The sequence below is a fragment of the Amia ocellicauda genome, chromosome 3 (genome assembly GCF_036373705.1).
Source record: "Amia ocellicauda isolate fAmiCal2 chromosome 3, fAmiCal2.hap1, whole genome shotgun sequence".
Classification (NCBI taxonomy): Eukaryota; Metazoa; Chordata; class Actinopteri; order Amiiformes; family Amiidae; genus Amia; species Amia ocellicauda.
This window is the reverse complement of record NC_089852.1, coordinates 8,353,707-8,365,965: the sequence shown is the minus strand read 5'-3', so window position 1 is coordinate 8,365,965 and position 12,259 is coordinate 8,353,707. Positions and strand designations below refer to the sequence as shown.

The following is a 12,259-nucleotide window of genomic DNA, read 5'->3' as shown; positions in this document are numbered from 1 at the left end:
TTAATGAGCAGAATCGTTGTTTTGAAAAATGGAAAATGGAAAGATAAACCAATACTGCATTAAAAAAAAAAAAAGTGTGACCGTATATAAAAAATGATGTAGGATGCTGTTTAAAAGATTTGTATTTGCCGTGGCTACCGCTATAATTAAATAAAATCTTCATCTTACATTACTGATAAAATAAATCTTCATATTATTTGATCTGTTTTATCCAAATAAATATATAAGACTCAAACTGAACAAAAACAAGAATATTGCCTGAAAGATAGTAAGAGGGCATCATGACTTAAGTTGTTTCGTCCTGCTCTGTTATCATCATCGTCAGACAGGCCTATCCACCATTGTTTCGTCTGAGTAAACAGTGGTGTTGGGGTCACAGTGGCTGTCAGGTAATTGTTAGTGTGCAGGCAGTCCTGTCAAGCCTGTTAGCTAAAAATACATTGCACACTGTCACTTTGCAAGGTGTTGGAAAATGATCGTTCAGATGCAGAAGCCCAGGACATTAGGTTGTATAGTGACCTTCTCCTTTGTGCAAACTGCAGTAGAAACTTCCATTTAAGGATTCGCTTTTCTTTGTGTGACTGTAATCAAAATACAGAGAAATTACATTCTAAAAATGTATATCCACACAGGAATATTTATATGATCATTTAAACCACTATTAACTGTATGTTAGTGACTAAATATGAATTTGTTAGTTAAGTTAAAGAAAAAAAAATGTTTTAGAATCAAATAAGCAAGAGATGCTCCTTGGAACGTGGAAAGGTTATTGATTTGTCCTGCAATAATTTCCTGCTCTTTGATATGCAAACGATCCACTCTGAATGTACAGCAATCCTATCAGACTCATTTCACAGTTCTTAGCCACTTCGGCTCTCTTGAGCCCTTCGCCTCATTAGACCAATGTTCTCTATTACGAGCATAATTAAAATCTTTAGTAGCTTATCAAATTAAAAATATTTTTGCTGATCGTATTGAGATCTTCACCTCATCGTTATTTGCAACAACAGGAATAAATTAAGACTAAGCATTTTATAAAATGCATTAGGTCTTGTGCTTGAAAGGAACACTTCTGATATCTGTACAAAACAATTAAAAAACAATCCCAAGAATACAAACCACCGAAGAAAAGCATGCTCCCTTGAGTCTCTTAGTACTTGTGCAAAGTGGGCTACATTTTTAAACAATGCCATATTTTGATTCTGCTTGGTATTTGTGTTTTTGTGTTTGTTTTCTGTTATATTCTATTTTCTCCTGCGATCCCTATTGGCCTTTTACATTTGGAATGACATGAGATTTATGTTGGAGCTTTTGTTTTACAGTTAGAGGACCATGAATGGTTTTATCAGTGACTGCATATGTGGTGGCATATACACATATACAGTATTTGAAAACAAAGGCACAGTTCTTTTGGACCTAAAAAATGTGATGTGCAAACACAGCATTATCTTTCCTGACACACAATATTGCCCTGGGTGCCAGTATCTTCTTCAATCAGAAAAGAAAAAAAAAAAACATTCTGTGAACAGGAATTGTGAGAATGCTCTGCTCTTCAACAAAACAATATCCACAGGGATGTATAGGGCTGTAATGTGCTTGACTTGTTAAATTAGTTTTAAGTCCTCTGTGTCAATTGTAGGCGGAACACAGCACAAAGTATTTTGCACATTAAATAGTCATGTTTTTCTTTGTATTTAACCTGAGGTTTTATTTTGACTATGGAAAAAAAAATGTTTTACAATAAACGTCTCTTTGTTTCTTCTTTTATTTCCTGTCCAAAATCATACTGATTATTCACATTTCATGCCCTGTCTGCTTGTTAATTATTTATTGTGGGCATGAAATGCTTCTGAATTGCAGGGATTTGTGTGTACAAACAAGCTCCAGATCACAGTGCGAATATAGTAAGTGTTCTGAGAGCATTAGCCTGTAGTAAAATATTTTCTAATTAATACTTGGCTTTGTTTACAGACCCTTTGATTTAATTAACCATTGAAGAGAGTTGGATTAGCTGTTAATTGATTTAATTATCCAATTTGTTTGTTTCAGGCATGATTCCAGCAGAACTACAGCAGCTATGGAAAGAAGTCACTGGGGCGCACATTAAGGACGAGAACACGACCAACAGCCATGGTAGCCTGGATCTGTCCACCAGTGCGATCAGCTCTCCTGCTCCCCCCAAGAACTCCCTGATACTCAACCAACACGCTTCCACTAATGGACAGCCTATGGGTCACACTCCAAAACGAGAATGGTATGTTGTGCAAATCATGTAGCCTGACATCTCATGCCGTACACATCCTATGAGCTTATGAAATTGTAGCCGACTTCACAAATTTGTAGTTTGATCTCGCAGTCTGTACGACAAATCTGAATATTCTTTGTCAAATAAAAAAAGTCATCAGTAGATTAAATGCTATCCAGACTTTCCCTGACATTTTATTGCACATCTGTATAGAGTTAAAAGCTGTACCTTGAAAAACACACAGTGCGTAACTGTCGTCTTTGACTAAAGCGAACACGAAATGTGCTTATTTCCATTTAAAAATCTAATTCCTTGAAGAGAATCAGTTGATGGACATGTGCCCACAGGGCTTTGCCCACTGATGAATATTAATTTATATTTTGTAAGTACCTTACTATTTTCATTAAGATACTAGATTTTCTTTATAGCTTTGTTCAGTTGAGAATTAAAATGAAACACCTGGGATACTGGGAATCATTTTAAGAATGGATTGCAGTAATGGAAATAGAATCACTGCACAATTCATTAGGGGGGTCTTAGTGTTATTATTTCAGTTGCAGTTATGAAACGGCAGCTGTGACATTGGCACCAGTTTGTTAAATAAAATTCAAATTATTGAAAGTGTCTATTTAAGAAAAAAACAAATTGGTCTAACCCAGTAGTTTCCCTTAAGATAATAAAGGGTTTTAAATTTCAGGCAAACATGTTGTGGTTTTACAAAAGACAAGAGCAGCATAGAAACTCCAATCTGCTATGAATGCTGTTTAGCATTATGTTTTGTTTTAAGGAAGATTTTGACATTTTCTTCTGTTACTTGCAGACTGTTTAAAAAAAAAAATGTTTAAGGTTAAGCTATTGTATTTACATATGGGATCAAACACCATGTCTGAGTGCTATTTCCATTCTGTACACAAACACTTCAACTTCTGTTTCAACTTGACTCATTAGGTCCTTCTTTCTTGGCTAAACAAAGTTAACCATTTATAATTGATATTAAACATGCTGGGTTTCTAAAGCAGGGAGTGTGACACTGGTTAAGTGATTTGTTTATGAAGAAGAAAAGTGTTGGGAGAGGTGTCAACAAGCAAATATTCAGGTTTGGGGATTGTGTGTTTATTTATTATGCGACCTTTAAAAGACAAAATTGAACTATATGAATTAGTTTATTTTACTGTATTTGGTTATACCTGTAACATGCATTAGAAAACTTGGCTTGGCTTGACTTAGTTATTTAACAATTTACTCTCAAACTGACACATTACATCACATGTAACAGCTAGTCTAGTGGACATAAATGGACATTAATACAGTTCTGGCACTGCAAGCAATTGTCAGAATGTAAACAATCAAATGGCATGGAAACAGTAGATATATATTTCACTACCTCACACACGAATTCAATCCCCACCCCATTCAATTCAATGAAGCGACAAAAGAAAAAGGCAAAGAATGTGTGAACCCCCTCACAACACCCAAGTTTTCATTTAAATCTGGTGTGAGTAATGCCGATCTAGCCTACTTGCTGTGCCGTGTACTGAAATGGTCCCTCAGATCTGATGAGTAACATGTTGTGTTTCAGAAATGTCTTGTAAGAACCGTTTTTTGTGTGATTCCATTGTCTGTTGAAATAGTTGATCAAATTCCCTTCGTGTTTATGCTGAAATTCGTGTTTACTTCTTTTCAGCTGGAAATTTCTGCAACATATATTCTATGGCCCAAATAGATATAGGTCAGTATGGAACGTCTTTGATTTTTTTGAGTAGAGGGTACTAATTTATTATTATTGTTGTTATTTTCTTTGTTATTCTCACATGTGGCCAATTATAAATCCTGGATTGTAATAATGATATAGCATATTTTTTTGCTTTCTAAAAAAACCTTCATCAGTTACGGAGTAAATGTTTGAGACAAAAATGTTAATTGTTTGTATTTGAAGGTAACACTTAAACAATCACTGCAGCTCAGTAATCACAGATACTACATATCAGCACATTTATTTATTTATTTATTTATGGTAGTGTATTTAACAGCTATCATATGTATATAATATGATGTGATTCAATAACATGAAACTTATTATACAAAAGTCTGGTCTAAAAAACTAATAAGTGAGTGCGGCTACAAAATTAAATTTTCTTTATATATATATATATATATATATACACACACACAAAAAAAACTTTTAATTAACAAAAATAATTGCTACAGAATACCTAGTGATAACTGTAAACCACTGAAGTACTGTGTCTTTAAGGAAGAAATTAATTTTGCATAACACGTTTACTTGTTTTTCTTGAATCAAGAAGTGATCTTTGAACTACATGCTAAAAGCCTTAAGGCAGAATGATCTCACTGTGTAACATCTGACTTGTGTTCTCAGTGATCAAAACCTTTGTGTCATTATGAAAACAATGCAAATGAAAACACGCTTAGCCCTTTAAACCATCAAACATTAAAGGTAAAGAAGGGTTCACAGATGCCATATTCCCTTCCTGCCTATGTGGATTTCCCAGATTGGCATAAGTAGCAACATTGCCCGACTGTGTATGAATATACTGTGTGTGTGTGTGTGTGTGTGTGTGTGTGTGTGTGTGTGTATTTATGGATGTATGATTTTATTATATATATATATATATATATCTATATATATATATATATATCTGTCTGTGTGTATGTGTAAAGTGAGTTGCTACTGAATGTATATATATTTTTAACAGGGTTAAATCTCTGTTTGTGTACTGTTGTCTTGAATCAAATGGGGAAATCAGTTGTTTTAAAGCTGTGATCTCAGGGGCAGTAATGCATTTGGCTATGGTGTTTGAACATACTTAAGAATTCCCAGACTGTGAATAATAAAGAAACCTCCTTATACACATAAGCATGCACTGAACTATCTGGAGACTTTCTCGAGACATTGCTTTGACTGGATTATTCACTTTCAGGAACACAGAGATGTGTTTGAAATACAATCAGAGGCCAGTTTGCAGACATTCAATTTGAAAGAAATGTGATTTGTAACCATGTGCATGGCACTAAAGAGAATATCTGCATATATGTGTGGACAAACAACTCTATCACTATAAATTCATAGTTCTACGGTGTATGAAACATAACAGATGACATCCCCCTCTTTCTGTAGGGAATCGCAGTTTAACATTGTTAATGGCAGTTATGTGTATGAAGACACGAATCGCAACTGAGCATCAAAATATCAGGATGTTGTGTCAGTTTTGTAGTGAAAAGTCTCATTGTGAAGACATTGACTTAGTACATTATATAGTACATTCCTGACATAATCTTAAATAAAAAAATAAATAAATACATAAATAATGCAGAAGCATAGTTTACATGGAAAACATGAGCTATTCAAATATATTCTAGGGAAACCTATCCTGATCTCAGAGTAGTGTTTTGTTTAATAACTACACTGCAGGGCGTCCGAAATGTTTGAGGACACACAATAACCAAAAGTACTGGAAAATCAAGTATGCACAGACCCTTGGTTATGAAAAACAATTTCTAGAAGTCTAGATGACTTGATGATACTATGATAGAATCGTTTATCATATTTATATCTACCTGGGAAATTCTCTAATTCAAACTGTTACTGAGTAAAATCTACATGTGAACGTACATTCTAAAACATTGATTTACCTTTTACCTTAAATTACAAATGGTATACCTTGTTATACCTTGCAATTATTTAATATTTTACAAAGTAATAATATTTCAAATTTACAGTAATGTGAACCAGCACGAAATAAACAAGTCCATTACTTCATATTTTCCCTCTATTTTTACAATTTGTCTAATTTAAAATGATTCATTTGTGAGACAATATTATCTCTTGTTTTTCATTATTTAACATTCATGTCTAAGTATATCACAGAAAAACAAAGTAAAACACAGCACATTTATTTGCTTTTCTCACTGTGATATGCATAATATCCCCACCCTTTTGATGGTGCACATCCAGCACTGAATGGAATAGTTCAGTTCTAATAACTGAAGTTGTATTTAATATGCTTATTCCACCCTAAGATGACGAGAATTTTCTTTGTATAATCCGGGGATTTGAATAATCAGTTTTTGGATAATAGAGTGGCAGCTGTATATAAATAGAAAACATCTAATCACACTACAGTACTAAAATTAATGAACTTTTAATTGATGTGGTTTTAAAGTCCTTTGATGGATATGCTTTAGTCACGCAACAGAAACAATCCACTTTGCTGATGGACTTGTTTTCTTCCAGTCTCATATTCATTTACAGTGAGGCTAAGTACCATGTAGTTAGTTTCATGTGTCATATAAAATCTGTTCAGGCACAGCGACGCCTGCAACTAAAACCTTAAGTGCATCCACAGGCACCATTCTTAGACTTTCCTCTTCCTTCTTGAGGAAGGAGGAGAAATTCAATCACGTTAGCAACAATGCTCACCATCCTCTGCTTAAAACCAATGTAAATATGACCGTTAATAAGGCATAGCTTCAGAAGTAAAGATAAAATACTTAAAGTCAAAGAGAAGAAAGAAAGAAAAAAAGACCCAAAACGTTATGTTAATTTATCTGCTCACAACAAAGGGAAATAATAGCAAATTAACTTGTTTATTGGTTTAGATTATTTACACATTTAAATTAAGTGGAACAAATCTGTAAAAGACATTAATTCCCATTTCAATACTAATGACAGCGTCTACAACAGCATCCCTGCAAGAACTTGTTCCACATCCTTCCCAGCATCCGTCAGTAACAGCAGCTCTGGGGTTTGGAGCTCAGCAATCTGTTAAAGAGATAAATAATCTGATTTGGCACAACACTCCTACTCTCCCCTTTAATTTGTCTTATACAAGGAAAATTATAATTAAATCATTCAGGGTAAACCCCTGAGTGTAGGGGAGGAAAAACACTGTTTGGTGGAGAGTGCCAATTGAGACCAATATCCCTGTTGTGGTGTGAGGAGATATTTATCAATATTCAGAGCTAAAGAACATTATTGCGTGATTTGTGAGGCGGATGCCAAAGCTCAAATCAAGGCTTGTTAAGATCCATTCCCCATGCGATTGTTGGGCATCGAGCAACATTAGAATTCACTGCCGACTGTTTTACATTCTGTGATGTTATTTGGCTGATTTAATCAAGTTCATGATAGTTGCTGAAAAACATGTATTTGTTTTTATTTCAAATTAAGGAAAATGATCTCTTTTATATGAATTGATTTCATGAGTGAGTATTTACATATGTGTAGAGAAACCTCAGAAGGATGTAAAGGAATTTATGTTGAAGGATATAGAATAACAAATTACAATACCAAATTTGCCAAATTAGTCACTATTTTGAAAAGTATAAGTTTATAATTGTAACAGATGACATGGTTTCCCACATTGTTGTAACAAGATCATTATAGCTCACCCCTGAGGCTGCGGGATAATAATAGGAACCTGCCAGACTTGGTGTACGAATGTGTAAAATTTAACTATGTGAGAGGATTTGAAAAATGTTTTAATTTTTTCTCAGGGAGTGAATAAGAATGAGGTCACAGTAGGAAAAAAGGTCCTTAGCACTGCATAGTTCTCCTATTACACTAATGTAGATCATTTTGTGTAAATTTTGTCATTTACCACTGTTTAGTCATTTGCAGTTTAAAAGGGCACTTCTGCTCTCAGTCCTTTTGAGCTTTGTGCACGATAAATCCCAACACACTCAACAATTCAATATCTTATTAATACAGAATTAACCAACATGCCTACTTGGAAAGAATTAAAAGGAATCTCTTTAAATTAAAAACCAGTACAGTTTTCACCAGTTGGGACATTTTCTTGTTAAAAACTCATTATAATGAATCTTTCACATCTATTTATTAGCTGTATCAAAACAGAGGTCTTAATGTGTATGCATAATTCATAATTGAATTTTTTAAAATATTTCTGTCTTTTGAAAAAAAAGTGTTAACCACATTCATGAATGCTTGACTGCTTCCTAATTGCAATGCAATTATCACTTGTTATGAAAAATTTGAACTTTTAAGCAAGTAATTATTATACAGAAAAAGCTGTGACGACCCTTAAAATTTAATACTCTAGGTACAGCTTTGCCTACATATATAAAATGAGATTTTAATCTGTACATAGTTATATTTTATCCAGCTGAATTGGCACATCAAAATAAATTACCGCATTTTAATTCAGGAGTTTTAGCATGTATGGTGTTTATGCATCACATTTGTGTATTAAGAGGTGGTTTATGAATGGTGGGCAGAGCTCATTGGAACAATCAGCTTAAGCAAGGTACATAAATATACACTGCATAAAATAGGTGACTACATGGAAAATGCATCTTTAATGACAGTGTAAGGGATTTGGTTATAATTAATCTTTCTCTCATTCCCAAGGAATTATATATTACATAAGTAAACACATTTGGAGTTTTCAGTTTTCCATGAATATTGTAAGAAAGATGAACTACAGTTTCACAGCTTTGAATGCTATCAGAAGCATGGAGCTCCTACAGCACAGGTGGTACCAATATAGGACAGTCCCCTAGGCACTTGTAGCCGAGAGTCGTACAGCTTGTTCAGTGTCTGAGTCCATATGGCAGTCTGTCCCATTCAGACAGAGACACTGTAGATATGCCTGCAGCTCCAGTGGTCAATGTAGTGTGAAAGGTGCATTAACTCTTTGCTGTTTGTTCTCTGTGCTGCTTTGAGAACAAACTGTATAGGAGGCTGTGTAACAATTTTGTCTGTGCATATATATGTGTGTGTGTGTGTGTGTGCGCATATATTGAAAGAACAAGAGATTCACTTGTCATAATGATGGGGGGTGAACGTTTTAAAGATCTGAAACCTGGGAATTAAAATAAATGTGAAAACCTGGGATGAGCCAGCTGGTTGGTGTTCTAGGAGGATATTTATTTTACATAGATGTTAATTTTGCAAAGGAGCAATATAATCCGCACCACTGTTATGGCATTACCTTAGAATGAAGAATGAAGACTTATTGGTGAAGAGTTGCTTTCAACATAATAATGACCCTGAGCACAGAGTCTGCCTACATTTAAATTGCTTAAATCATAAAGGCTTTGAAATCGATGCACTTACATAATTCACCTCAGGCACTCTTTATGAATGTTTGGTTAATGACGGGACATGAAAGTTGACATTTGTGACTTTAAGCCCAAAGTTGGTCGTACAAATCGACTACACAGAATCCAGCATTGACATACTGCAGTGATTGTTGGCATTTTATTAATTTCATAGCTTTCAGTAAGGTGTACCCTTAAAGTTAAATTCAGGGATAGCAGTTTCCCTGGGACAAAGCTGTACCTGTTTTGGGGAAGTCGTAGAAGTACGTTTAATTGTCACACTGTGTATAAGTTTGCCAGATGGATTTCAGGAAGGTACTGTATATAACGTTGTAGGAATCATTTGTCCTGAACTGAATCCCATAAGGTAGATTTGGGGATATGGTTCATCAGTCAGCGCAAAAGAGACATTTCCCTGAGCACCACATGGTCTGGATCAAAGTGTCTCATGACTCGGATCAGTGCAGCTAAATAATTACATATTGATTGGAATCCTTCTGAAGGGTTAACCCTTTGTATTCATGACAATGCTACCTTTTTACAAACCCTCTCACAGCCTGAGAGGAAGCACTGTTATGGCAAGCACCTGGTCATATTGATCAGATTGTCTTCTGGTCTCAAAGGTTGGGCTGAACAGTCTTAATGTAGTATATTTCACTTGCATCACTTTTAAATGTATTCCCAAACCCTCCCAAATTACATACCAATTAGAAATAGTTTAGATCAATTACAGTATGTGCGGATATGCCATTTAAATATTCTTTAAGAAAGATGGTCTGTACTTTGCATTTATGATGGGTTTTATCTCCACAAAGGCATTTACTTGTGTTATGATAGTTTTTACTTTTGTATTTATTTTGTTTTAAATGTACATAATCTCAATTCTGTGTGTCATGTTAAAGACGGTAACACGGATGCATTAACATTTCTACATTTTATGCCTTTCTAGTTCATCCCATGAAGAGCACCCCCACCATAATCACCCACTGTATGGACATGGGGTTTGCAAGTGGCCAGGCTGTGAAGCAGTATTTGAAGATTTCCAATCATTCCTTAAGTAAGTCACATTGCTAACATCAAAACTTGATTTCTCAAATCTCCTGTAAGCGGTGTAGTCTGACCAGCTGTCTGTCTTAAGATGTACCCATGAAAAAAATGTTTTATTGCTAATTGGTGTTTGAAGTAAAGCTTGTAATTGTTGTTGTTGATAAACCAAACAACACAACACATTTTTTCCCCTCCACTGTGGTGCCACTGCTGTTTTGCTCCCAGACTGAGGTGCACCACAGGGCCCCTTAATTCCTGTGATAAATACTGTACCCATAGCGATTCTGTCTGTCTCTCCCAAACAAACAACAGGAGGATGTTTATCAGTGCCAGTGGAGACTTGGGGCGCTCTGCATGTTTGTCCTTGTTTGTGTGCTGAATAAGACACAGCTCCGGTACATTAACAGTGGGTTCTTTCTGCACATGTCCTCTCTGTGGCAATGCAAGTACAAATTCAAACATGTAAAAGGTGCTGTCGTGTGAGAGCAAAGATGCTGATGGGAAAGTGACATCCTTTTGGACCACATTACACAATGTTGGCCACAGTGCTGACTTAATTGAATCATTACTGAAAATAACGATGAACTATTTCAGGTTCAAAAAAAAAAAAAACACCCCATGGGAAATTATAGTTGGGTTACAGTCAGTTTACAGTTAAGTAGATTTTTTCATGGCATATTTACCATAAAGCCTTACAACTCTCATAAACTGCAGGTGACAAGGTCATGGCAGTTTATTTTAAGGCATTTCCTACAGCCTATACAAAATTTAAAACCTACCTTCAGGATAAATAGATGAACTGTCGTTGACTTCATAGAAGCAACTGGACTTTTAAACAGTGAGAAAGAGGCCCTTTTAGAGGCCCGTAGTTTGTAGTTTTAGCCCAAATCCAAGATAAATGTTGGGAAATATTGTTGTACTGCAACAAATAAATGAATCGATTTGCATTTTATTGAGTTCTTTGTTTGATATTAAGTTCATAACTGTAGAATGATTTGCAGAAAAACGTACATTTGCATTGCATGTAAATGTGCCATTATCTGTGAACAGTGCACATTGTTTTTCCAGAGGTTTGAAGTCTTTATCCCTCAGCCATATGAGTGTCACGTAGGATTTCAAGCTATTTATTATGTTTTGAGATTTCATCAACATTTGTTTATAAAACTGAAATGAATTACATTTTTGAGTGTTCAGTAATATTCCTTTCAAAAAAAAAGTTACTCAGTGCACTCTGGTGTGTTTTTACAAGTGTTTTTATCATGGCAACATCTTGTTTACTTTAGTTGCCTGCCTAAACTACTTGGAACATGTTAAGAAAACATTTCAAGAAAGTCTCCACAAAGAAGTCTTTGTTTCACAGTAACCGTGAGGCTGTGCAGCTCACAAAGGTGTTAACTTTCAACCCCTTAAGCACTTCCACATGAAATTCCATGGGTGATGTTTGTGGTTTCCAAAAAAAACAAAAATAAAAACAAAAAACTAACCAAAGGGCAGGATGAGCAAATCAGGTAAATTCTAAAGCCTGCTAGAATTGAAGAAATAACTGTTGTTTTTTTAAATAGATGAATTGGTATCATGTCAAAGGTTTCACATCACAATTGTCTGTAGTCAGCAGAACCAAGCCTTTTTATGAAACACAGAAAGGTGAGGAGGACACTAATGTCAACCAGATTTAGGTGCTGAATGCCAACAGTAACAACAGACATGGGACTGTATTGTTTTTTTAAACTACGTGCATATTTATTTTATTTTTTAAAGAAAACATTACATACCTTGTTGCTCTATCTTGATAAACAAAAGATCAAAATCCTATTCCAGTTTCGCATTCTTTGCCGGCAGGCTTCGGCTTAACAGAGCACATTAGCTCAATTCAATGTTTCTCTG

General features: G+C 35.0%; 1 protein-coding gene across 10 annotated transcripts in view; it reads left to right on the top strand.

The window, feature by feature from the left end:
- foxp1b (forkhead box P1b) overlaps nt 1–12,259 on the top strand; it is a 179,232-nt gene that overhangs the window by 147,603 nt on the left and 19,370 nt on the right. For 8 of the 10 annotated variants that reach the window (XM_066698041.1, XM_066698039.1, XM_066698035.1 and 5 more), the window contains 3 exons: nt 2,050–2,254; nt 3,930–3,974; nt 10,278–10,385. In XM_066698041.1, coding sequence (XP_066554138.1) covers nt 2,050–2,254; nt 3,930–3,974; nt 10,278–10,385 — 358 coding nt within the window. The remainder of the gene's footprint in view (nt 1–2,049; nt 2,255–3,929; nt 3,975–10,277; nt 10,386–12,259) is intronic. The other 2 variants (XM_066698043.1, XM_066698042.1) reach the window with 1 other exon arrangement.